The 24,555-nt window shown below is 46.2% G+C and overlaps 1 protein-coding gene across 1 annotated transcript in view; it reads left to right on the top strand.

The window, feature by feature from the left end:
• The window catches only part of SPECC1 (sperm antigen with calponin homology and coiled-coil domains 1), a 243,523-nt gene that overhangs the window by 129,247 nt on the left and 89,721 nt on the right, over positions 1–24,555 (top strand). Inside the window, 1 exon segment of the mRNA XM_059998552.1 lies at positions 22,282–23,858. Within this exon segment, the coding sequence (XP_059854535.1) occupies positions 22,282–23,858 (1,577 nt within the window).

The following is a 24,555-nucleotide window of genomic DNA, read 5'->3' as shown; positions in this document are numbered from 1 at the left end:
AGTATTATTCTTGTTTATTTTTTGGCATGTGAACACTGCCAATCTATTTCTGTTCTATTGTTGCAGATAATTTGTACAGGGTTTTTTGTGGGTTTTTTTGGTAGTATATTAATTATTCAGTTTTTTGAAACATAGAAGTCTTTTTTTTTCCATTGTGATTTCTAGCATTGTTTCTAGGCTTAGAAAGATTTTTCCTTCCCAAAGGTCAGATGTTTTGGGGTTTCATGTTTGCATTTTTTAATATTTATGTCTGTAATTCATTTGGAATGTACTTTGACATATGTTGTAAGAAAATGTATTTAAAACATTTGGCAATTATTCCAGCAGCATTTACTGAGCAAAATTTCTTTTCCTCACTGATTTGAATTTTCCATTTTTTATCTTATGTTAGACACTTGTGTATTCTTGGATATATTTTCTGTTCTCTATAGTTTGTTCATTGGTTGTATGATTTTAATTGTTGTAGCTATGCAGTATCTTAGTATCTGACAAGACAAGTTTTCTTCATTGTAATTTTTTTTTTTTTACTGTTTTTCTTATTTATTCTTCCAAATGAGTATTTGAGTCACTTTAGCTGGTTTCCAAAACATCCAATTTGAATTTTAGCGAAATTGTATTACTCTAGGAGGGAATTAGCACATTTTCCAGTATAGAGCTTTTCCTTCTAGGAATGTGATATATGTCTTCAGTCATTCTCTTTTGTATTCTCTAGTAAAACTTTTCACTTTCTTCCCATTAAAGGGAGAAATGAATTAAAGGTGATGTGTGTTAAGATTGGGTGGTTGGGAAAACGGTGATATCAGTAAGAGAGAGAGAGAGAGACAGAGGCTGAAAACAGGGACTTCCGGAGGAGGGTGTGAGAGACAACGTGAAGAATTCACTTTTAGAAATGTTGAGTTTTAGCGCATGGGCACATCTGAATGGCTCTGCGTCTTCTGTTGAGCTGCCATCGATTTGTGTAGGGGAAAGTGGTTGCTGGTCGATGGAGATGGTCTAAGTACCTCCCTCCCCGCCCCCCACCCCCCAGGGATGCTTCCTTTCTTCCAGGAGGGTGGACAGCCATTCTGGTATCTTTTACAAGTCACTGTACAGCAGGTGCGTTTGCTGTCATCCCTGCTGTGCTGCCCTCAGTCTTTATGGAGTCCTTTCTGGGTTTCATCCTCTTAACTGTTCTGTCTCAGGATGGCGCTTTTCAAGATGATGGGATGAGATTGGCTCCTCCCTAATTTCTGAAATGCTGGTGTACTCTTTGTTGTTTTATTACATGCTGTTTATTTTACTGGGTTTGTAGCTTCATCTGTCTGCTCCACTTTCTTCATCTGCAAGTCCACCAGCTCTGTTGGGATGGCCTGTCTTCACTGCTCCTATTGGTCTGTCCTCGAGACCCAGCTTAGTTGTGATCCCTTCCTTGACCATCTCCCCTGTCCCCCTGGGCTGGACCCAGTGCCCTTCTGTGCTCCCAAGTCTCTCTTTTTACCGCACTGTATTGAAAGCACCTCTTTGGGTATCTGTTACATACGTTCTGGCATCAGTACCATGTACCAGGGTGCTTGGCACATACAACATATTCAGGAAAGCTTTGTTAAAATGCATATAATCTGGGACTTCCCTGGTGGTACAGTGGTTAAGAATCCGCCTGCCAGTGAAGGGGACACGGGTTCGAGCCCTGGTCCGGGAAGATCCCACATGCCTTGGAGCGGCTAAGCCCGTGCGCCACAACTACTGAGCCTGCGCTCTAGAGCCCGCGAGCCACAACTACTGAAGCCTGCATGCTACAAGTACTGAAGCCCGCGTGCCTAGAGCCCATGCTCCGCAGCAAGAGAAGCCACCGCAATGAGAAGCCCACGCACTGCGACGAAGAGTAGGTCCCGCTCGCCGCAACTAGAGAAAGCCCGCGCGCAGCAAGAAAGACCCAATGCAGCCAAAAATTTTTTTAAAAAAGCAAACAATCTGAGCTACATTCATGCCAGGACATAGATATAGAGAAATTACACAGGTGGTTGGAAATCTTATAGCTGGAGATTAATATTTGGGAATCATTCACATGGGGTGGCTGTCTGACACTTCAGAGGCGGGTTATGGAAAAGGTACAAAAAGGGAAGAGCAGAGTCAGCACTCCCCCCACCCTGCAACCCCCCCCCCCCCCCCCCCCGCCAACCCATCTCCTGCGAACCTTATTTACGTCTGGAGTCTGGGGATGGAGATGGTGTATCTCAGGCCTGGTCCCATCTTCTGGCCACTGCTCAGGACACAGGCGGTTTTCAGCACAGGAGGAGCCGCAGCGTGTCAGGTAGAACAGTGCCCTCTGCCCTCCCTGCTTTCAGGTAGAACAATGCCCTCTGCCCTCCCTGCCTTCAGCCTGGAAGGGGCCCCGGGTCCCGAAGATCCCAGGAACCTGGAGCGGGCAGGAGCTGGCCGTTGGGAAGGAGCGCGTCTCCTCTGTTTATTCTCAGAGACGTGAGCTCAGACGGAAATGTTCCCCATGGCTGGGTGGAGGGGGTCCCAGTATGCCAGCCCGTTCACTGATGGGTTCCAGCATGAAACTTGCTCTGTGTGATGAGTTGCCGCTGCCCTAGAAGCATTGCCGTGTTTGCATGCCGGGGGCCAAACCCTTTTTTTGCAAAGAACAAACCTGTTCCACCTTAAGAGAGATTGAATAACTTGAGCTGGAAACCTCAAGCTGAACATTGAGAATAAAGAGACAGAAGAAAGCATTCACCAGAAGAAAGTGATCATTCTCCAGGAGTTAGTATTCCTGATGAAATACAGAAGATCACGGCCCCTACTGAGAACTGAATTAGTCTTCTGGAAGGAGTGGCTTGTAAACACAAAGATACTGTTATCACGAGGTGAAGAAGGGAAGATGCTTGAGGTCAATCCAGGAGACCGAGGCATTGAACACTAGGATTTCTAGCAGGGAACAAGGAACAGATGGAGAAGACATAGAGGGACTTCCCTGGCGGTCCAGTGGTCAGGACTCCCCGCTCTCACTGCCGAGGGCCCAGGTGCCATCCCCGGTCGGGAAACTAAGATCCCACCAGCTGCGTGGCCCAGCCAAAAAATAAAAAATGAAATTAAATCATCAGTAAAAGGGGGAAGACATAAATAAGTAAAGGGAGAAGACCTGAGCCGAAGAAAACTTTAGACGTCAGAGGAAGAGGGCTCGCAGAATTCTGGAAAAAGACATAACTTGGTGGCTAGACTGCAGAAATGAAGATAGAAATCCTGGCAGCTTCTCCACAGGAGGACATGCAGCTTTGAGGGGCGTGGGGATGGGGCCAGGTGCCCCTGCCCTGGGAGCGAGGGTCACATCCGTAGGGACGAGTGACTCTGAAGGTCTTCGCGGCTTCCGTGCCAGCCCTGCGGGCCTGGGTGCTTCCCTGCAGCCACAGCAGCTGGTTTCGGTTCCTTGAGGAAGAAAACTCAGCTCGTGGAGGCCATTGAGTGGTTGTGGACTTGTCCCGAGGGCTGGCGAGCGAGGCTCGGGGATGCTGCAGCCAGGAGCAGCGCGCAGGACCGCAGGCAAGGTCGGCTCCGGCTGGACACGCCACTGCGTGTGCAGGAGCGTGGCCAGTGTGCCTGGCCCCAGACACGCTAACACCGGGGCCACGGCCAGCGCCTGAGCCACCGCCTGCCGGGACCTGGGGGTGTTGCTGCAGCCACCATGCCTGCCAGCGAGCACCCCTGTCTTGGCGTCGCCGTGCAGCGGGAATTCCGGAGTCAGAGTCCAGGGCAGGCGCACATGACGTCAGGACAAGGGGCCTCCCTGGCTGCAAGGGGAGGCGGGGCGGCAGCTGGGAAAGCAAGCGGGTGACGTTCTCAGCTTATTTGATGGGAGGTGGACCCTGCCCTCTCCCGGGACTCACAGAGTGTGAAGTCCCCAAGCACAGGAAAGAAAGGGTGCCCGATGCAGCTCCCCCTGCCAAGATGAATCAGTCCAATGAATCAGGGCAGGAGAAGGGTATTTTTAGACATGAAGGACTTATGTTCCCTACTTGAGCAAATGTTCAGACGTCCAATGAGATGTTGGTGATTGGATCAGTAGAAATGGGGCGGGGGTGAAGAATTCAGGAAACACTGCACACAAGTGGAGGATGCTAATACGGCTGAAAATGTGAAGTAGGAGTCTTGAAAGGAAGGATTGCCCTCTCAGGGAAAATCTAGGGAATAGCCCAGAACTAAGAACTCTTGCCTACCTCAGCAAAACCCAGGCTTGCGGCTGGGGGCATTCAAGACGTTCAGATGTAAAATTACTGTGAAAGTGATCTCGTCTTTGTTGGCAAGGGACTGGGGGGCATCGTTATTTAATTTTGATGAACGTGTGGTTAGGACTGTTAGGAACGCCTGGTAACCACAAACAGAATAGAAAAGCTAGTTTTCCCCAAATAACAGGGATTGAGGGTGACCATGAGGGGTAGGCAGGCCACCGAGGAATGGGGAGAAACAGTACCAAATCAGCCAAAATGGGGAGAGGAAAGATGGTGAACCAGGAGTTAATACACAGTAAACAAAATGAATTGGAACAATAAAGCCAAAGAAACAGCCTCACAATAAGTATTCTTAAGCCAAATTCACCCATGAAAAACAGAGGTAGCAATATTAGTGTCAGGCAAAGTAGAGTGAAGAACAAAAGCGTTGGACAGCACAGAGAGATACATACTGATAAAAACCAAAAGTACGTGACCATCTTTAATCTTTAAGTAACTACGCAGAACAAAAACTGGGAATAGAAGAAGAATTGAATTAAAAAAAAAAAACACATGTTATGCCAGGAGATGTTAATTATGTGTCTTTTCTAATTTGACGAGCCAGGGAAACTAGGTTGCCAACTTGGGATGCCCACAGGGACCAGTTGGGCAGCGTGAATATGTGAATTCCTGGTGTAAAACAGCACAGATGACAGGATTGCACGATGAACTGGAGGATGCATGCCTTGCCTAAGGGCATTGAGATTCATACATTTTAAAGCACTTTGCCAGCTAAAGAAAACATATCTGTATCTTGCAGGCTGCCAGTTTTCAACCTCTGAAACAAATTAAAAAAGCAAAGTAGGGCTTCCCTGATGGTGCAGTGGTTAAGAACCCGCCTGCCAATGCAGGGGAACGGGTTCGAGCCCTGGCCCGGCAAGATCCCACATGCCGCGGAGCAACTAAGCCCGTGCGCCACAACTACTGAGCCTGCGCTCTAGAGCCCGCGAGCCACAACCACTGAGCCCACGTGCCACAACTACTGAAGCCCTCGCACCTAGAGCCCGTGTTCTGCAGCAAGAGAAGCCATGACAATGAGAAGCCCGTGCACCGCAACGAAGAGTAGCCCCCGCTCGCCGCAACTAGAGAAAGCCCATGCGCAGCAATGAAGACCTAACGCAGCCAAAAATAAATAACTACGTAAATAAATAAAACAAACAAAACAAAACGAAAAAGCAAAGTGTACAGATTATAAATAGCACACTCAGCAAATTTATATGTTCTTCCTCTGGACCTTAGGATTGTTGACAGAAGTTGTGTGCTTTGTCACAGAAAACAAAAAGTAAAATAAAAACATTGTGATTGTATTTGCAATATGTCATCTTAATCCAATGAAATTAGTGGTAAAAAAAAGATGAATATTAAAAAAACTGCTTTGGAATTCAGAGACACTTTTAAAATAATCTCTGCACCAAAAGAAAGTCAAAACAGAAACTACAAATCACCTAGAAATAAACGGAGGGAGGAGAGTTTTGTAGCAAAATTCATGGACTAGAACTAAAGCCATACTCAGAGGAAAATGTATAATCATAGACGCATATACTAGTATATAAGAAAAGAAAGACTGAAAATATATGGGTGAAATATTCAACTTATGAAACAGAAAAAAAATAAAAGAGAAATAAGTTAATAATGATAAAAGCTGAAACGAATGAAATAGAAAACAAAATGGTAAAGAAGATAAATAAGGCCAAAGACTAGTTCTTTGAAAGGCAAATAATGGAAATTATCTCTGATTAAAAAAAGAAAAGAGGAAAAATATTAAAAATGAGTAAGGATCTATTGTTATAGTATGAAAGAAATGAAAAATTGAGCCCACATTTGAAAAACTGAAGGACATGGATGAATTTCCCTCAAAATATAAATTCACAAAACTGTTCCTAGAAAAAATAGAAAACTTGAAGTTATTATCACTAGCGTTTAACATTGTTCTGGTATTAATGCTATTAAGCAAAAACGTCTGTTGGTTTAAATATTGAAAAGAAAAAAATTAGACCCAAGAATAAGGGAATTTGATTGTAAGAACAATAGCTTTTTTTTCTATACTAGCAGGAACTGGTTAACCCTGGAAATTAAAAAAAAAAAAAAAAAAAGAAAATCACGGGTGTCATAAAATATCTAGGATTAATTTTAACTATTATAGAACATAAAGTGGAAAATATTAAACCTCACTGTGGTTCATAAAACAAGACTTGAAATGATACAGCAACTGTACTTCTCAATTAATATGCCTGGATATGAGACTAATTTCTCCCCAGAATTATTTCTTAGGAAAAAAGGAAGTTCCTTACATTCAAGCCTCACAAAATGTCACTTTTAACTGAGCATGTCCTTAATTACTTTATTCTGAATAACAAAGTAATACTTGGGGAAGACAGACTAAAATAACCTGACTCTGATTTAATTTTAGAGTTTTAATTATAGAGTTGGTTTAGAAAAAGGGAGGCACATTTAAAACAAACTTAGTACTTATGCCATGAGGTATGATCTCAGAGTTACAAGCATCATAGGTTGTTGGCGTGAGGCTTTGAAAGATGACATGACAGTACAGTAGGTGGTTAGGTCGTAGAGTTCTGAAATATATATTCCCATGGGAAGAACTGTTTTTTAAAGAATCAACCTGATACCATGCAAATATGTATTTGTGACTTGGTATAAAATTTTCAGTGACAGCATGGTACTGTCACTGGACTCAAAAAGCACAGAATCTCAAACAGCTTCAGCGGTTCTCTTGTAAATTGGAATAGATGGTTTAAAAGTAGCTCTAGGGCTTCCCTGGTGGCGCAGTGGTTAAGAATCTGCCTGCCGGGCTTCCCTGGTGGCGCAGTGGTTGAGAGTCCGCCTGCCGATGCAGGGGACATGGGTTCGTGCCCTGGTCCAGGAAGACCTCACATGCCGCGGAGCGGCTGGGCCCGTGAGCCATGGTGGCTGAGCCTGCGCGTCCGGAGCCTGTGCTCCGCAACAGGAGAGTCCACGACAGTGAGAGGCCCGCGTACCGCAAAAAAAAAAAAAGTAGCTCTAGTGGTGATGGAGACTGTGATGTAGGACATAGCTTGTGACAGATCTGGACATTTTCTTGAAATGTGAGTATGGGATCAATATTTCTGAACGAATATATTTTATATAATGTGATTTTAGATATGTACATATAAACAGAAATTTAATGTATTAATACATATTATGTAATACAGTAAGGCATTATATATAATCATAGTATATATTAACACATAGAAATATATAATTAAAGTACATATTTTGTAGGGAAATATAGAATACCTATTATATGTTAAATATATAATATATAAATTAAAGATAGGGATTTGACCCCTTTGTCTGCAGCAGTGAAACCTTTCTCAGGTTGGTCAAGAAGCTTGTATTTTGTTTTGTTTTTTTTGCTCTTTGGGAGATGGGTATCACCTTAGATGCAGAGTCACTCTATCTTAGGATTACGTTTGGCTACAAGTGACAATCCCCCTCCCCCAAATGATAGAGGTTGACACCAGACCCACGTTTATTTCTCACGTGAAAGTCTAGGTACGTGGTCCAGGCCGGCATGGGGCTTGATGTTCCAGGCCTGGGCTCCCGGGGACTTCCTGCTCCACCGTGTGAGACCCTGACTTCGTGGTCCCAAACGTGGCATTTGTACTTCAGGCTTAAGGATGGAGGAAAGGGGTGTTAAGGAGACCTTGCAGAAAATGCTTCATCCAGTTGGCCAGAACCTAGTCACCCAGCTACACCCAGCTGCAAAGAGGCTGGAAAATGTCCTCGTTCTGAAACCATGTGCCCAGTGAAAAGTCAAGTTACTGAGGAGGAAAAGGGAAGGAATCCTGGGCTACAGCCAACCTCTGCTTACAGATATGTAACAATCGGGGGAAATATTGCAGGATACCCTGTGTCTGTGATGTCCGCCTAGAAACAAATAAGGAAAAACTAAATGCCAGAGTGGGTGGTGGTCCAGGTCAACTGGCAACAGTATGACAAGCAACTAAATGGCAAAAAGGAAAGAAAAGAAAAAACAAAGATAGTGAACATCAGTGGTGATCAGAGAAGTGGAAGTCAAACACAACCATTTTTCGCCCATCGAAAAGAGTAATAGCTTCCCGAGCTGGTCAGAGACTCGAGAAACAGTTACTCCCCGACGTCCTGGTGGCAGCATGAGTGATTGCAGTCTTTTTGGAAGGCAATCCGGCAGTAGCTGCTGAGATTGAAAATACACGTTTCTATTGACAAAGCAGTTCCGTTTGGGGGATTCTGTCCTCTAGAAATAAAAGCACCAGTACTTAAGCACGCAGTGAAGGTAGAAAAAGTTTGTCAATTGCAGTACTTTTTTTGTAATGGCCCAAATCTGGGAACAGTCTGAATGTTCCTTGGTAGGAACTGGCTGAATAAATTGCAGGCCATTATTCTTAGGAAGTATTGTATTATTAAAAAAGCAGCGAGATCTATTCCCACTGTCTCGGAAGGTTGTAAATGCAGTGTGTTCTAATGTGATGAAATGGAATTCACAAAGGAGCGTTTGCAGCTTTATGCCGTGTATGCAGATGTCATGATCCCAAACAAAAGACTAAGCCCTTTTGTCTCACCGTGGAAGAGCGCGTTCTTCCCATGTCTCATAGTTCTTATTGATGGCTCGGGAAGGTAGGGGATTTTGATTATTTCAGTTTTGTTATCTCTGTGTGGCTTCACTCCTTGGCATGTAGTGAAGACTTGTCCAGCTTGTCCAGGAAAGTGCAGACCACAGAGAGTCCAGGAAAGTGCAGACCACAGAGAGTCGTGTGCTTAGCAGAGTGGACTTTACAGGTGTCTTCACTGTGCCTTGGGGACTAGCAGATCGCCAGTAGCATGGACGTTGGCTTCATGTCTGGACGGCTCAGTGAGCGGTTGCTGGTTTTATGAGATGCAGCTCTGTCTTGTCCACCTGTGGAGGTGCTCCGACCACTAGATATGACAGAAGTGATGCTGTGTGACCACCGGGGCTGGCCGGGTTACGACAGGCCCGGCAGCTGCCCTTGTTTGCAGAAACAGGGACGCTAGGATCCCTGAGCCCACCTTGCCGGGAGCTCCCACCTGCCGGCCGTGCGGGCAAGCCAGCCCAGCCCCTCCCACATTTCCTGACCTGCAGAACCATGAGCGAAATAAAATGGTTGTTTAAAGCGTTGAGGTTATGGGGAAACTAGTCCTGAAACAGCAGTAACTGAGACATGCAGGTTGGTAGACAGCAGCGTGACTGTGACGATGTTCATACACTCAGGGTAGAGGAGCTTTCACGGGGCTGATCCCAGCTGCGTGTTGCACGCCAATAAACCATGCCATAAACAAGAAAGGTTTGCCTGGTTATAATAAGTACTCTTAAAATTTGGTATCCCACTTGGCCTTTTTACATATAATGTTTTATTTTTAAGTAGTACATGTATGTATTAGATATTATAATTGTATGTATGTTATATATATATTATATATGCATTACATACACTAAAAGTATGGCAAACAGTATACGTTTAAAAAAATTTTATTGAAGTATAGTTGATTTACAATGTTGTACTAATTTCTGCTGTACAGCAAATTGACTTATATAAATATATATATATTCTTTTTCATTATGGTTTATCCCAGGATATTGAATATAGTTCTCTGTGCTCTACAGTAGGACCTTGTTGTCTCTCCATCCTATATATAATAGTTTGCCTCTGCTAATCCCAAATTCCCAATCCATCCCTCCCCCACGCCCCTCTTGGCAACCACAAGTTTGTTCTCTCTGTCTGAGTCTGTTTTGTAGATAAGTTCCTTTGTGTCATATTTTAGATTCCACATATAAGTGATGTCATATGGTATTTGCCTTTCTCTTTCTGATTTACTTCGCTTAGTATGATAATCTCTACTTGCCTCCATGTTGCTGCAAATGGCATTATTTCATTCTCTTTTATGGCTGAGTAATATTCCAGTGTGTGTGTGTGTGTTTTTTATATATATATATATATATATATATATATATATATATATATATATATATATATATATATATATATATATACCCACACACCACATCTTCTTTATCCATTCATCTGTCGATTGATTTTTAATTGTTGCCTAATATCCCGTGCTGGGGTCTGAAGCCTTATTTGTTTCTTCGTTTTGAGCTGGAGTACTATGCCATTTTCTCTATGCTGTATTCCCATACTGGCGTACTATACCAGGAAACCGACTCAGCTTTGCTCAGACCACGTTGTGAACACTTTCTGAAACTTTGATGTTTGTTTCCAGCATCTACTTCCCTCTTCTTTCAGGAATTCTCCTTGGCTAATTCACCATTTCTCCACTTTTAGTAGATCAGCCGATCCCTTGACATCAGTGAGACGAGGATGGTCCAGTCAGACTGAGATGTGAGGAGACATTGTCGGGGCTTCTGGGAGAGATTTAGCACTCTTCACTGGGTTTGGGGGTGTGCAGATAGATATGAGGCCTCGAGCTGCCAGGGGCATCCTGGGGCCCTGAGGCAGAGCAGCTTACTGATGAAGGGCACCTGTCTGGGAAGGGATGGAGGGAAATGGGCCCTGAGGACATCTTCCTGCTGAGCTGGACCTGACATTGGGCCGCTCCTGGACTTACAGTTCTGTGAGCCCAAAACCTCTCTTTTTATTACTGCAAGCTTGACTTGGATTTTCTGTTGCAAAAACTCCTAGTGACCACATCCACAGCATTTTTGAGATGCTGGGTGACATTTCGGAGGGACCTTGCTAAATCAGGGGATCTCCAGGCAGTTCATCCGGTGACTGGCCCCGGGTCCTGGGAGGCCTGGCGGGAAGGGTTAGGAATGTCCTGTCTCGAGAATAGAAGACCAGGGGGATGAAAGCTGCCCTCAGATGTTCAGATGTCACGTGGAAAAGGCAGTCCATTTGTTGTTTGTGGTTCCAGATGGTTTCGGAACTGGAACCCACATGTGCCATGTTAACGAAGACACCGTCCAGCCGAGTATAAAGAAGGAAGGTCCGACTATTTGAGCTGCTCAGCAGTGGAAGCAGCTAATGCTGGGCCCAACGTGAGAGTTCAGAACAGCAGCAGAAGTTGGGTGCTGTCGATAACTGCTTTTCGTGGAAGATGAGGCTACATGATTTCTCTTTTTCTTCCAGTTCTGAAATAACAGGATTTTGAGCCTCCTTAGGTCTCAGAAGATGTACTTATTATGTGACCCTCAGGCAAATTGTGAGGCCTCTCAGGCTCTCGTTTTCCTTTTCCATAAGATGAAGATAACAGCACGTTGCCAGCTGACTTTTGTGAGCCTCATAATGTGTATGAAAATGCTGTGAAAACCAAGGCCCTCCACACATGGCAAAAGCTGTTACCACTGCCTACATTGTGAACTCCAGTTTAAAGAATGTGGACAGTTCCTTAAAGTTCTTTGTTTGTTTTGACCTATGGGTGGTTAAAAAAAAAGAGAGAGAGAAAAAGAAAAGTGATACTAATCAGATAAATAGGATTCAGCTTGCCCAGTCCACCTAATTCTCTTGTTTCTCCAAGCGCAAATTCAGGTGAATTTCATATCTTTTAATGGTGGAACTCGGAAGTTTCTTGGGGGTCACTGTGAGATACAGCCAAGTGTCTCATCTTAAGGAGCCAGAGCTAAATCATGATCCGAGATAGGTCGCTCCCCCCTGCATCAAGCCTCGCAAGGTCCATCTTTTCTGTCTGACCTGAAGGAAGGCTGTGCATGGAGAGGCAGGTCTTTTCATTCACTAGAGCCCCTCCGCCCCCAGATCCCCCTCATTCTTCGCGTTTGCTGCCTGGAGACCCTGGGGATGCTGGGAGATTCCTGCGTGCAGATGCTGAGCTCTAGGGTTAGGCAATGAGGATGGTATGTGAGGAGGCTCACGTGGCCTGCAGGGCGACGTCCGGGCCACTTTGGTTTCAAGGGAAACTAGCTGTCCCTGTGCCTCTTGGCCGGCACGTTGGGAGCTGCCTGTCCAGCTCCCGTTTGCATTTCGGCTCTTCCTGGTGATGACAAATCGAGCGGCTGTTCGGGCCGCGTGCAAGAAGCTCTTCTGCAAACACTGCCGCTTTGTCTCCTGCCCCATCTCGCCTTGAACCCGGCACAGAGCGGCCACTGTGTCCTCCCCAGGCCAGAGCCCCTCCTGAGTGTTAGGGGTCTTTTGTTCAGAAGCTCCCCGGTTCTGGAGCACTGTACCTCGTGGCTGTGGTCCAGCGTGAGTGTTTGGGAAGGAGAAGAATGCAGATTTCCGGGTGTTTTGAAACCTCACCCAAGTCGCTGACGAAATGGAGCGTGAGTGAAGTTAATTCTGCGTTCTGGAGAAAGAAAAGTGAGGTGAAGACGAGACAGCCCATTTGTCCTGTTTCAAAAACCAGCTCCGAATGTGGACCCTACTGCTTGCCTTCGGTGAAGGAAGCCAGATGAGCACGTCATTCGGTTCATTTGTGTGCGTGTAGAACTCTTTTGTGTGTTTTCCTCTGTTTGGTTTGCAGAGGGAGTTTCTGTGAACTTTAATATGAGGTATGTGTGAATTTCTGGAAATCGCTGGACTGAGATTCTCCGGAAGGCAGTCCAGCTATGGAAAGGCTTAACTGCCACAGGCAAGGTGCGGCCGGAGGCGTGATAAGAGACTCCTCGCGGCAGTGTTGCTGCTTGCTGAGTGGCCTCAAGCTGTCCTCCTTTATCTCGTTTGTTCTAAGTCCAAAGGATCAGCGCTGCCTATAAAACCAACTGCTGATTACCTGCTTCCACACTGCATCCACAGACGCTCACATTTCTTTTCCTTAAGTCTTATTAACAGAGTGACAGATGCACAGGTTAAAAAAATGAAATAGGGCAAGACCCTTATTATGAAAATCCAGGCCACTGCTGCCTGTCACCTTCTTCTTTTGTGTCCCGCTTCTGAAAGGTAACCATTTCATCATCTTATGCTGCTTAGTTTTTTTTTAGTAGACTTTTAGAGCAGTTTTAGGTTCACAGCAAAACTGAGCAGAAAGTACAGAGATTTCCCATATGCCCCCTGCTCCCACCCACACACGGCCTCGCCCACCAGCAGCGTCCCGCACCAGAGCGGTGGGCCTGTTAACAGTCGATGGGCCTACATGTCATCATCACCCAGAGTCGTAGTTTGCACCAGGGCTCATTCTTGGTGTTTGTACATTATATGGGTTTAGACAAATGTATAACGACATATATCCATCATCTAAGTATTTTACGGAAGAGCTTCACCGCCCATAAAATACTTCACACTTTGTCTGTTCATCCCCGCCCCCCTTAAAAGCCTGGCAATCACTGATCTCTTTTCCTGTCTCCATAGTTTTGCCTTTTCCAGAATGTCATGTTGTTGGAATCGTACAGAATGTAGCCTTTTTCAAATTGGCCTCTTTCACTTAGTCATATGCATTGAAGGTTCTTCTGTGTCTTTTCATGGCTTGATAGCTCATTTCTTTTTAGCACTGATTAATATTCCATTGGCTGATGTACCACAGTTTATCCATTCCCCCACCGAAGGACATCTTGGTTGCTTCCAAGTTTTGGCAACTGTGATGAAAGCTGCTATCGATACCCATGTGCAGGTTTTTGTGCGGACATAAATGTTCAGCTCATTTGGGTAAATACCAAGGAGTGCAGTTGCTGGATTGCACAGCAAGAGTATATTTGGTTTTGTAAGAAACCACCACTCTGTCTTCCCGAGTGGCTGTACCACTTTGCGTGCCCACCAGCAAGGTATGCGTGCCTGTTGGTCCACATCTTCACCAGCATTTGGTGTCAGTGTTTGGGGTTTTAGCCATTCTAATAGGTGTGCAGTGGTATCTCACTGTTGTTTTAATTTGCAATTCCCTAATGACATACGACACTGAGCATCTTTTCGTATGCTTACTTGCCATCTGTATATCTTGCTTGGTGTCTGTTCACATATTTTGCCCACTAATTAGATCGTTCATTTTCCTATTGTTGAGTTCTCTGTGTATTTTGGATAACAGTTCTTGATCAGATATGTCTTTGGCAAATTTTTTCACCCCGTCTGTGGCTTGTCTAATCATTCTCTTGACATTGCTTTTTTTTTTTTTTTTTTTTTTTGGCGGTACGCAGGCCTCTCACTGTTGTGGCCTCTCCCGTTGCGGAGCACAGGCTCCGGACGCGCAGGCTCAGCGGCCATGGCTCACGGGCCCAGCCGCTCCACGGCATGTGGGATCCTCCTGGACCGGGGCACGAACCCGTGTCCCCCGCATCGGCAGGCGGACGGACTCTCAACCACTGCGCCCCCAGGGAAGCCCCGACATTGCTATATTTTAATTTTTCAAGTTTAGACGTTTTGTGGATTCCTGCTGTGATAGATGAGGATTTAACTCATAACATTTCACCTCCTCCCAGTGTCATAATATCACTATTTTTAGCTCCTTTCGTGGTTACCTCTTTTATTTTAATAATGTATTTCATCTTTTTTTCTTGTTTTGTCAACTGTATTTAGTATCTTGGCCTCTCCATTTGTAAGATGAGGATGGATATTATTGTCTCTACCCCTCTCTGCCAGCTCTCTCCACCTTGTCTTCTACCTCCCAATTTCTTTCATCTGTACTTTAACTTTTTTTGCTAACAAGGATGATACTATTCAAATGTTCTATAAAATAGTCTTTCCTACTTCGGGTCTTTCCTACTTGGTGTCAATTTAAGTAGTATTAATGTTTTTATGACTACATAGATAGTCTTCCTTGCAGAGTGAAGTCCTGTGCTATGATTTTGTTACCTTTCTTATGTGGCTTCTTGTTTTTATGAGGTTTCTGTTTTCTTCACCATGTTTATTATACCCTCATCCCCCCCCCACCCCCCCCCCTCACCCCCCGTACTCATCATCCGATGAGGTGTTCTGTTAAAGAAATTCCCTTCTTAGGCACTTTGTCCTCTCACCCAGCTTGGGCTTGTTCACCAGACTTGCTCCATGGTTACCATCTTGGACTTCCCTTGAACACTTTCCTCTGATAGGGCCATGCTTCCTGGATTACTCCTCCTCCTCTCTGTGGTTTGTTTCCTTGTTTTCCTGGAGCACGTCCTCAAATGACTTCCTCAGAAAGGGTGTTCACAATTTAATTTTCTGAGACTTTGCGTGTTTTGAAACGTGTTTTCCACCTCTCTGATTGATTTATAGTTAGATTGGGTATAGAATTCTAGGTTGAAAATCATTTTCCCACAGAACTCTGAAGGCGTTTACTTTGTTGCCTTCTAGCATTCAGTATTGCCTGTACATGGTGATGGCCAGTCTCATTCTCAGTTCACACCCCTTCCCTAAACTTTCAGGCATTCTTGGTATTTTGAAACTTTAAAAAATATTTATCTATCTCCATATAGATCTTTTTGCCTGACACGAATTCTGGAGACTCAACATTCTTCAACTTTGGGGGATTGTGTGTCCGTTCTTTGATTATTTCCTCCACTCCGTTCCCACTGATCTATATTTCTGGAACTCCTATTAATTGATTATTTGATTGCCTGGATTGGCCCTCTGTGTTTCTCTTTTCTGTTTTCATCTTGTATCGATTCTCTTGTACACATTGCGAGAGTTTCTTGATTTTGCATTCCATTCCTTCCATTGAATCTTTTAATTTGAAAAACATATTTAAATATTCTGAGAGCTTCTTCTTGTTTTATCTCTGTTCCTTTTCCATAGCGTCCTGGCCTTGTTTTAGTGGATGTGTGTCACCTTGAATCTCAATGGCAAGACTTTCCCTGAGTGCCTTCTGCCAGTTAGCCTTCTACCTCACCCTCCCTGCACTCCAGGGCCTTTGCCCATTCTGTTCACACTTTCCTAGCCTTCCTTTCTCCCTTTTATCTAGCTTGAGGTATTTTTGTGGTAATTCAATTATGCTTATGAAGTTGTTTGATATTCAGATGTTGCTCAGAGGAGAGGACCCTATGAGAGAAGGGATGTAGAAGTCATCAGTATGTAGGTGATATTTAAAATCATGGCACTGAGTAGAAGCACCAAGAAAATATTTGTAATAAGAGAAGGGAAAAGGCCCAGGACTGAGATCTGAGGAATTCCGGCATGCAGAGAGTGGGGCGGGGGAGGAACCAGACAGGGGGTGGCTGCTGAGGTCAGAGAGAGTAGGTCAGCGTGTGACATCGGAGGCATGTGTCAAAAAGGGAGGTATTGTTCCCGCCCTGCTGAGCAGATTGGAAACGCCCATTGCAGTGGAGGTCACTGATGAACTGGCATTTGGTTGAGTAATGGGAGTGGGCAGAGGAGGGGATATAGGGGGAGACATGAAGACCACCAGTAAACACAGCTTGGGGCAGGATTCTGCTGGGAGGGGGAGGGGCAGATCAGAGATGAGCTGGAAGAAGATGTGGATTCGGATATTTTTTTTTTATTCTTTTAAAAAATTTTTAATTTTATTGTATAGTTGATTTACAGTGGTGTGTTAGTTTCAGGCATACAACAAAGTGATTTGGTTATACATATATAATTATCTGTTCTTTTTCAGATTCTTTTCCATTATAGGTTATTACAGGATATTGAGTATAGTTCCCTGTGCTGTACAGTAGGTCCTTGTTATTTACCTGTTTTTTTTTCCTTTTTTTTTTTTTTTGCGGTACGTGGGCCTCTCACTGTTGTGGCCTCTCCCATTGCGGAGCACAGGCTCCGGACGCGCAGGCTCAGCGGCCATAGCTCACGGGCCCAGCCGCTCTGCGGCATGTGAGATCTTCCCGGACCGGGGCACAAACCCGTGTCCCCTGCATCGGCAGGCGGACCTTCAACCACTGCGCCACCAGGGAAGCCCTTTTTTTCTTTTTTAATACATTTATTTATTTATTTTTGGCTGCATTGGGTCTTCGTTGCTGCGTGTGGGCTTTCTCTAGTTGCAGTGAGCGGGGGCTACTCTTCATTGCAGTGCACGGGCTTCTCATTGCGGTGGCTTCTCTTGTTGCAGAGCACGGGCTCTAGGCGCATGGGCTTCAGTAGTTGTGGCACACGGGCTCAGCAGCTGTGGCACACGGGCTCTAGAGCGCTGGCTGAGTAGTTGTGGCGCACAGGCTTAGTAGCTCTGCGGCATGTGGGATCTTCCTGGACCAGGGCTCGAACCCGTGTTCCCTACATTGGCAGGCGGATTCTTAACCACTGCGCCACCAGGGAAGTCCCTGTTTATCTGTTTTATATACAGTGGTGTGTATCTGTTAATCCCAAACTCCTAATTTATCCCTCTCTCCCCTTTTCCCCCTGCTAACCATAAGTTTGTTTTCTACGTCTATGAGTCTGTTTCTGTTTTGTAAAGAAGTTCATTTGTATCATTTTTAAAAGATTCCACATATAAGGGATATCGTATGATATTTCTCTTTCTCTGTCTGGCTTACTTCACTTAGTATGATAATCTCTAGGTCTATCTGTGTTGTTTCAAATAGCATTATTTCATTCTTTTTTATGACTGAGTAGTATTCCATTGTGTGTGTGTGTGTGTGTGTGTGTGTGTATCTCACATTTTCTTTATCCATTCATTCGTCACTGGACACTTAGGTTGTTTCCATGTCTTGGCTGTTGTAAATAGTGCTGCTGTGAACATAGGGGTGCATGTATCTTTTAAATTAAAGAGAATTCAGTGTGTTTAAATGCCAGTCTGAAGTATCCAGTGGAAAGAGAATGATACCACAAGTCACATGTGTATTGGGGACACTGGCTAGGGCTCAGTGGGGGTGGTGGAGAGCAGAAACACCCAAATAGTGAGTATGGTTGGCTGTGTGCTTAGAGATTATGCATGACCTTGGAGTGACCTTGAAGCCACGGGGAAGAGGTTTGACGTTGATGCAGCAGACGAGAGGAAATACCTACAGATTCTGAAACAGAAAAATGAGAGTTTTTTAAGGGTTACTGATCCAGAACATCTCAGAGGTGGGAGAGGCTGGAATCAGGAAGCCCTGTGAGAACGTTTCAGAAATTTCAACGGAACATCCCAAGGACCTGGCCTAGATTCAATACTGAAGGGAAAGGAGAAATATGGAGACTTTTCCAAAACCAGTTAATACGTTTGAGTGACCGACTGGTTGCTTACAAAAAGAAAGGGGGAGGGAAGTTTTAAATACGTTTTCAAGGTTCCTTGAACGGGAGAACCTGAAAAACATTTGGTGCCAGTGTCAAACGTGAATAAAAAGAGTGAAGATTCTCAAAAGTGAGCCGCCGGCCAAGAGCGGAGAGGGACAAGGAGCCCGGGGAAATTAGATTTGACGGTGAAGAAATTATTGGACCTTTCCGAGAAAAAGGTTATGAAGACTTAACAGTAGGGGCTTCCCTGGTGGGGCAGTGGTTGAGAATCCGCCTGCCAATGCAGGGAACACGGGTTTGAGCCCTGGTCCGGGAAGATCCCACATGCCGCGGAGCAACTAGGCCTGTGAGCCACAACTACTGAGCCTGTGCCTCTGGAGCCTGTGCTCCGCAACAAGAGAGGCCGCGATAGTGAGAGGCCCGCGCACCGCGATGAAGAGTGGCCCCCACTTGCCACAATTAGAGAAAGCCCTCGCACAGAAACAAAGACCCAACACAGCCAAAAATAAATAAATTAATTAAAAAAACAAAAAAGTACCAATGCCACCGTGGATGTGAGGATTAAATTAGTCAGTGCTTTAAAAAAAAAAAAAAAACTTAACAGTAAAGACTAACCTAGTAGTTTAGATTTTTAGACACAGAACGAGTGAGTCCCCTTGTGTTTAGGAGGCAGGGCAACAGGCGTGTGACGATGTGAACCACGTGTATCTCCTGTAGAGCAGGTCCTCGACTCCGTGGTGCCTAAACCAAAGGTTAATCGCTTACTTCAGAATGCCACCGTTTCCCTCACCCGTGCACGTTAGAACAGCCCCAGTAGCATGTTCTCTAGGTAAGATGAGGAAGTCAGAAAGGGACTGAAAATATTTTATCTTCAGCTCCTGAGAATCACTTCTGAAAACCTGGTCCATGATTGAAATGATCGCGCTATTGTTACTCACAACGTGCTTTTTGTTCTGTGGAAAGATTAATTTTTCCCACCCCCTTCTCTCTCTGTGTGTTGGCATGATAGGATTTTTCCCTCCTCTTTTTCTCTTTATTACATAAATGTAACTATAAAAAGAAACAGGAAAATTACTCACAGTCCGACCAGCTTAACACTCTCCTGTTGTGTTCTCTCTTCCTTTCCCGTGTGTGTCTCTGTGATACGTAGTTAGGTGCACCTGTGATCAACCACAGTACAATACAGTTTTTCATTTGGCATTGTGAAACGTGACACGTCACACGCGGCTTAAAGAAATGATCACATTAGGTGGAGCCTGCCTTTACTTTAACTTCTTGCAGTTGGACCACCAGCCTCGGTTAGGAGTAAGCCGCGCTCTGGTGTGAGGAGGGGAAGAAGACGAAAGATTCAGGGCGCCAGCTGAGTCGGGCCCTGTCCATGGACCCAGGCTTCCCGCCACCTTTGCTGTCGCCCTGCCCCGCTGTCTTGTGCGAGGGAGCGTGCCCAGGATGGATGGCTCCGTGGTGAGCCTTCTGAACTCAGTACTTGAAGGAGAACTGAGAAGAGGAACCCTTCTGGTGGATGACATCATAAGCTGGGGGACCGCCCCCCTGCCAGTGACAGTGCCGGGGTGTCTGAGCACAGGTGGGGGAGCGACACCCACCTTAGTTTGGTCTGATGATGAATTTTAGCAACCCTCTCAACTTAACTCGGCTCGTTACAGTTTCTGAAAAGATGTGTCCAGAGATGGGAAGAGGCTTTCAGAAGATCAGGGGGCAAATTATACTGATCTTCCGGGGATGAAGTGGCAAGAACGGAAAAAGGAGCAGATGTGGTAAAAGTATAGCTGGACTGTGTGCTTCATAATCTACAACTGGATGCATTTCATAATGTACTTTGGTTTGATGTAAGCAAATTCCTAGTGGTTTAGATAAGGCATAAGTAACACCAAGTGGCGAACAGACCAAGATTTGTTGGCAAAAGGAAGGACTGAAGCTGTAGCTGAGAATGATGCCTGGGTTGGTCTACGGTCCTCTGTCATTCTTCCCAAACCAACAAATAGCTGAAAAGGAGCCTTACTTTTAGTGGTGTTATTAGGAATGGAAAACGCCTCTATGACAGTCAGTCCTGGACTCTCAGCTTTGCCTGTTCTGACTGTAATTATGTTGAAACTTCAGCTACCCTCCAGTTTTCATTATGGTCCTTGCCAAGATTACTTCACTCCAGAGGGCTGGTGTTACTAAAATGTTTTATCGCTTAGTGGTTTTAATCTTCATTTTACAAGAATAATTAAATGCATCTTTTCTTCATCACTGTTTAGCGTGATGGCAAGTGAGGCGTCTGGACACCTACATGCACTACATGTGTATTATCGTGCTCTTAGCTTTCTGGTAGCTTAATTTGGAAAAGTTAACTTAAAAACCATAACTTTCCAGTGTATGAATATGACAGTTTAGCCTTTATTATGTCAAAGTTTTCAAAGCACTCAGCCGTCAGACACTTAGCAGAGGACGCCACCCGCCTCCACTTCATCCCCTCGGATTCTGGGATGCTGGGAGATGCAGCTGCTCATGTCTCAGTAGCTGTCTTGGCAGTGGGTTCAGAGCTGTTTCACCACAGTGGTTTCTGCTTCTGCCTCAGAAGACGGAGGCCTCTGCCAGCCTGTGGGCGCGTCCCTGCTCCCAACCCTCCCTACACAGCAGAGGCCTCCAACCCACGGTGCAAATGTATAAGTTACTGCGATCGGCTGTGATTCATCAAATGTCTTTTGAGTTTGTAAAAGAGGTCCAGATTTTTCATTTTATACTTTAACCTCCAAGGGGGTTTTATTTCTAGAGCATTTAGGAGATCGATGTCTGGGTTTTCACCCCTAGAATTTTTTTTGACATCGTCTAGAGTAAATAGTATAAGTGAAAATTAAAAATGTAGTATAGATGAAGACGAAAAAATAACGATGGTGGTATAGGGGAAAATAACAAATAGTTCCGTACCTTACATTTCCCATTATAAGTATTCTAAATCCTGAATCATTTCCATGTTATATAAATCCGTTTGGCATTGAAAACCATACCATAGATGAACATACTGGGCCCTTATCCTGTTGGTTCCTGTTTCTATATGAATATAAATGCACACAGCATTCACACTTAGGTTAAAAATAATAGGTCATCGAATCAGATCCGTGTCTCCTTAGTATTATTTGGGTCTTATGATTTCTTCATCGAATTTGTGCTCAGTCAAAATATGTTAATGATAGGGCTTCCCTGGTGGCGCAGTGGTTGAGAGTCCGCCTGCCGATGCAGGGGACACGGGTTCGTGCCCCGGTCCGGGAAGATCCCACAAGCCGTGGAGCGGCTGGGCCCGTGAGCCATGGCCGCTGAGCCTGCGCATCCGGAGCCTGTGCTCCGCAACAGAAGAGGCCACAACAGTAAGAGGCCCGCGTACCGCAAAAAAAAAAAAATGTTAATGATAAAATTTTTTTGAGTGTTTATTTAGGAATTCACAACAATCCTGTACTTTGTTTAGTTGCCAGAACTCTCAGTTCAGATGTGTTCTGTTGCAAGTTACAGAAAACCCAGTTCAGGGTGACTCATGAAGGGTGACTGTTGGCTTGTGTAATTGGAAGGCTAGGGGTAGGGCCAGCCTCAGGGTGACTGGTGCACAGCTCCACAGTCCACTAAGAGCTCGGTTTCCTTCTTTCTACCCTGCATCCTCACCTTCCTCTTGTGATGGTGGTTGCCAGCCATCGCCAGACTTAACATGATTGCTCACCCGTGTCCAGTATGTTTTAGAAACTCGCCCAGGAAACCTCTCCTTGTGTCTCATGGACGTTGACTGGGGGGCTTGTGCCGTGCCTTGAACCAGCAGCCATGGCTGGGGATGGGGTTATGCTGAGTAGCTCAGCTTGTAGTCAGCTCCCCGCTGAAGTACAGGTACAGAAACCCCAGTCAGAGCAGGGTAGTTACTTAGGGGAGGGGGATGGAGGGAGGCAACAGCCGCCCTGCTCACCGTGCCCTGTAGTTGGAGTTGTTTATATAAGCGCTTGCTGGGTTTCACTGGTTTCTCCTTCTCTCTTCAGGGGCTGTGGCAGCAGCCAAGCGGACAGGCATTCCCACCCCTCGAGAACTCGCGGTAGCTGTCTCGAGAGAGAGAACGCTGCCACGCGGTCCCTCCAACTCCAGGAAAGCGGTATCCAGCCCCACCTCTTCCAGCACGCCCACCCCCACCAAGCACGTGCGGGCCACTCCCACGAGACCCAGGCCGGAGCACGAAGACGCAGAGAAGGCCGCGCTCGAGTCCCAGGTTCGGGAACTCTTGGCAGAAGCCAAAGAGAAAGATGGTGAAATTAACAGGCTCCGAAGTGAACTCAAGAAATGGATGGAGAAGTGGACTCAGAACACCGAAGGGGCTGACGCTTTGGACCCAAGTGTGGACGGAGCGTCAGTCTTGCCGGGTGACTCGGAGCCTTTGATCAGAGCCCTCGAGGAGAAGAACAAGAACTTCCAGAAAGAGCTCGCTGAGCTTGAGGATGAAAACCGGGCCTTGAAGGAGAAACTGACTTATTTTGAGCATTCCCCAAATTCAGAGGGGGGAGCGAGTCACACGGGGGACAGCAGCTGCCGGACGTCGGTAACTCAGGAGTCCAGCTTCGGGAGCCCGATGGGAAATGAGTTGTCGGGCGAAATGGACGTGTGTAAAAAAGGCCCACACGAAGGTGTGTTGCGGACGTCGGGCTCTTCGAGCAGCGATGTCACCAAGGCTTCCTTGTCCCCGGACGCCTCCGACTTTGAGCACATCCCAGCAGACGCCCCTCCGGGGCCCCTGTCCCCCGCCGGGAGCCTCATCAAGAGCTCCAGGTGCTTGGCGGCTGGCAGCTCCCCGCACACCGTGAGTGAGCTGTCCCTGGCGTCCCTGACGGAGAAGATCCACAGGATGGAGGAAAACCACCACAGCACTGCCGAGGAGCTGCAGGCCACGTTGCAGGAGCTGTCGGACCAGCAGCAGATGGTGCAGGAACTGACGGCTGAAAACGAGAAGCTGACGGACGAGAAGACGCTCCTGGAAGCGTCCTTTCATCAGCATCGGGAGAGGGCGGAGCAGCTGAGTCAGGAGAACGAGAAGCTGATGACCCTCCTGCAGGAGCGAGTCAAGAGCGGGGAGCTCAGCGCCCAGGAAGGAAAAATCCTGGAGCTGGAGCAGAATTGCACGGAGATCCTGGAGCAGGGCCGCTTCGAGCGGGAGAAGCTGCTCAACATGCAGCAGCAGCTGACCTGCCGTCTGAGGAAGGGCGGGGAGGACCGGGGGGCTCTGGAGACGGTCCGGCTCCTGGAGGAGGAGAACGGGGAACGGACCACCTTCCTGGAGCCGGAACGGCGCGACAGCGGGACCATGGCCGAGACCCTGGAGGAGTGTCGGGTTCCCTTGGAAGGGCTCAAGGTGGAGAACGGGTCTCTGAAGGCGCACCTGGAGAATGAGAAGCCGAAAGCCGTAGAGACCAGCCCCCCGGGGCACACGGCCGAGGGCTGTGAGGTTCAGGAAATGTTGACGGTGGCCCGAGCCGAGAAGGACCAGCTGGAACAGTCCTGCGCAGAGCTCAGACAGGAACTGCTGAAGGCACGTGGTGAGGTTAAGCGTGTCTCAAGCCTGCTGTCCAAGGTAAGGGGCGTTCTCTCTGCCAGTGTTTGCTCATCCTTGAAAGCGCAGCCCTCCTCGGCCTTTAGAGGCACACGGCACAGAGAATCAGGCCCTCGATTTCATTCATAATCCAGCATTCTAGCCTGAAGATCTGTCAGAGTCCAGACAGACTGGGGATGCAGAAACGAGACACCCCAGTTTCTGGCTGCAGCAGTTGAATGTGTAGTGGGGATATAGTGAGTCTGATGCAGGGATAAAGATGATGTGGGATTAAAGAGCATCGCAGAGGACAGCCCGGAGTCCAGTGCCCAGAGGAACACCTAGAAAAACGTGGATAAAGGAGGTAGTAGTGCCGGAGGACTTGCTGGAAGAGGTGGCAGTAAGCTGAGTCTTGAAGGAATGAGTGAGAGGCATCCAGGTCTCTCGGATACCATGCTTTGGGCACCTAGGAACAGAAAATTAAAACCACCCCAAGTTTCCCCACCAAGTAATGCTATAACCACTATTTTGGTGTTTTCTTCCAGATGTGTGTGTGTGTGTGTGTGTGTGTGTGTGTGTCTGTGTCTGTGTGTGTCCCACAAGTTAAAACAAATTTTTTTTAGAGTCATCCTGTGTATATTAAGTTTTTAAAAATCTGATGTTTCCTGAGCGTGTTATTAACTATTAGTTAATCATTAACTCTTCATTAACTATTAACTATTTAATAGTTAATAACTAT

Source organism: Delphinus delphis, chromosome 19, assembly GCF_949987515.2.
Source record: "Delphinus delphis chromosome 19, mDelDel1.2, whole genome shotgun sequence".
Classification (NCBI taxonomy): domain Eukaryota; kingdom Metazoa; phylum Chordata; class Mammalia; order Artiodactyla; family Delphinidae; genus Delphinus; species Delphinus delphis.
The sequence above is the reverse complement of the archived record's forward strand: the minus strand, read 5'-3'. Positions and strand labels throughout refer to the sequence as shown.